At 53.3% G+C, this 2132-nt stretch overlaps 1 protein-coding gene across 1 annotated transcript in view; it reads right to left on the minus strand.

The window, feature by feature from the left end:
• Positions 1–2132, minus strand: part of LOC104998366 (mastin-like) — a gene marked incomplete at its 5' end in the record, with an annotated part of 4989 nt that continues 2857 nt past the window's right edge. Inside the window, 2 exons of the mRNA XM_010853488.1 lie at positions 1–168; positions 254–414. Of these exons, the coding sequence (XP_010851790.1) occupies positions 1–168; positions 254–414 (329 nt within the window). The remainder of the gene's footprint in view (positions 169–253; positions 415–2132) is intronic.

Consider the following 2132-nt stretch of genomic DNA (forward strand, 5'->3'; position numbering starts at 1 on the left):
CTAGTGTCCGGGGGACAGGACGTACTGGTGGATCCAGGACACGTAGCTGGTCACCCTGGTGTACACCCCAGGGAGGTCGCGATGGCCACAGATGTCTCCCCAGCTGACAATGCCCACCTGGACCCAGGTGTCATTCCAGCTGCACACCAGGGGGCCCCCGGAGTCACCCTGCAGGAGAGGCGGCCCTCAGTGCCCTGCAGTGCCCCCTCGTGGGCGAGGAGGGGCGGGAGGATGGAGCGGGCCTGGGTCCCACCTGGCAGGAGTCCCGGCCCTCGCTGCCCGCACACAACATGTCGTCCTTGATGATCTGACGGGCGGCGTCTGCAGAGGAGTTCTGATAGTGCCGGTTACAGACCTCGTTCCCCACGACGGGCACCTCCGCCTCCTGCAGGTGGTGGGGTGGGCGCAGCGGCCCTGTCGGGGGTCGGGGGCCAGGTGAGGGCAGGCACTCACTCTGCTCCACGCTGGGGCATCAGCAGTGGGCTCCAGGTCTCCACTGCCAACCCTAACCCTGGGTCCAGACCCAGCACCCTGGGGCCTTGGGGCTCAGCTTCCCCACGTCCACTAAATCCACCCAGCACCAGGACGCAGGGCTCTATAAGCCTAAGGACAGGATGACCCAGGACGGCATTCTTTCGGGAGTTCTTTTTCCCTGCAGAAGGGATGTAGCAAGCCCTTGTCCTGACAAGGTGCTCTGAGCCACATGGGTTCAAGTTTGCACCTTCTGACATCTGAGACCACGGCAGACCCCAGCTTCTCTTTTTCTGTTTGTTTATTTTAATTATTTTTTATTGGAGAATCGTTAATTTACAATGTTGTATCAGTTTCAGGTGTACAGCAAAGTGATTCGGTTATACCTATATATAGATAGTTATGGAGAAGGCAGTGGCACCCCACTCCAGCACTCTTGCCTGGGAAATCCCATGGGCGGAGGAGCCTGGTGGGCTGCAGTCCATGGGGTCGCACAGAGTTGGACACGACTGAGCGACTTCACTTTCACTTTTCCTTTCATGCATTGGAGAAGGCAATGGCAACCCACTCCAGTGCTCTTGCCTGGAGAATCCCAGGGACGGGGGAGCCTGGTGGGCTGCCGTCTATGGGGTCGCACAGAGTCAGACACGACTGAAGCGACTTAGCAGCAGCAGTGAGTTTTATCCCTCCCCAGCCTTTTCTCTCCTGGCAACCATGTTTGTTTTCTATATCTGTGACGATTCCTGTCTTGTAAATCATTTGTACAATTTTTTCGTATTCCACATATAAGCAATATCACAAGATATTTGTCTTTTTCTGTCCTGACTTCACTCAGTATGACAATCTCTAGGTCCGTCCGTGTGGCTGCACATGACATTATTTCGTTCTTTTTTATGGCTGAGTAATATTCCATGGTGTACCTGTACCACATCTTCTTTATCCACGCATGTGTTGATGCACATCTAGACTGTCTCCATGTCTTGGCTACTGTGAACAGTGCTGCAGTGAATATCAGGGCACAGGTATCTTTTTGAATTTTGGCTTCTTCAGGTACATGCCCAGGAGCAGGCCCTAGCTTCTCGATCCCAGGTTTGCTTGTATGCAGGAGGACAGTCAAGGCCCACCCCAGCGGTCATGGTGAGGACCCATGAGAACCATGGGTGTAATTGCTGGGACCTGGCAGAGAATAAAGGCCCTGAGTCCCCAGTATCCCACACACCTGCCCATCTGAGACCTAGGTCTCAAATACATTCAGCTCAAAGGGGAATCCCCTTCAAAAGATCAAACATAGAATTAAAGGATGACCTGGAAATTCCATACCTGATCTAGACCCAGAAGAATTGAAAATAGATGCTCTAATAGGTGCTGGCAGCCTCAGGCTCATAGCAGCTTGACTCACAGGAGCCAAAAACTGGCAGTCAGGCATCCATCAACTGGTGCAGATACACAGAATGTGGTTCATCCACAAAGTGGAATATTCAGTTTAGTTCAGTTCAGTCATTTAGTCATGTCTGACTCTTCGCAACCCCATGAATCACAGCACACCAGGCCTCCCTGTCCATCACCAACTCCTGGAGTTCACCCAGATTCACGTCTATCGAGTCAGTGATGCCATCCAGCCGTCTCATCCTCTGTCATCCCCTTCTCCTCCTGCCCCCAAT

The sequence above is a fragment of the Bison bison genome, unplaced genomic scaffold (assembly GCF_000754665.1).
Source record: "Bison bison bison isolate TAMUID 2011002044 unplaced genomic scaffold, Bison_UMD1.0 scf7180017853144, whole genome shotgun sequence".
Lineage (NCBI taxonomy): Eukaryota > Metazoa > Chordata > Mammalia > Artiodactyla > Bovidae > Bison > Bison bison.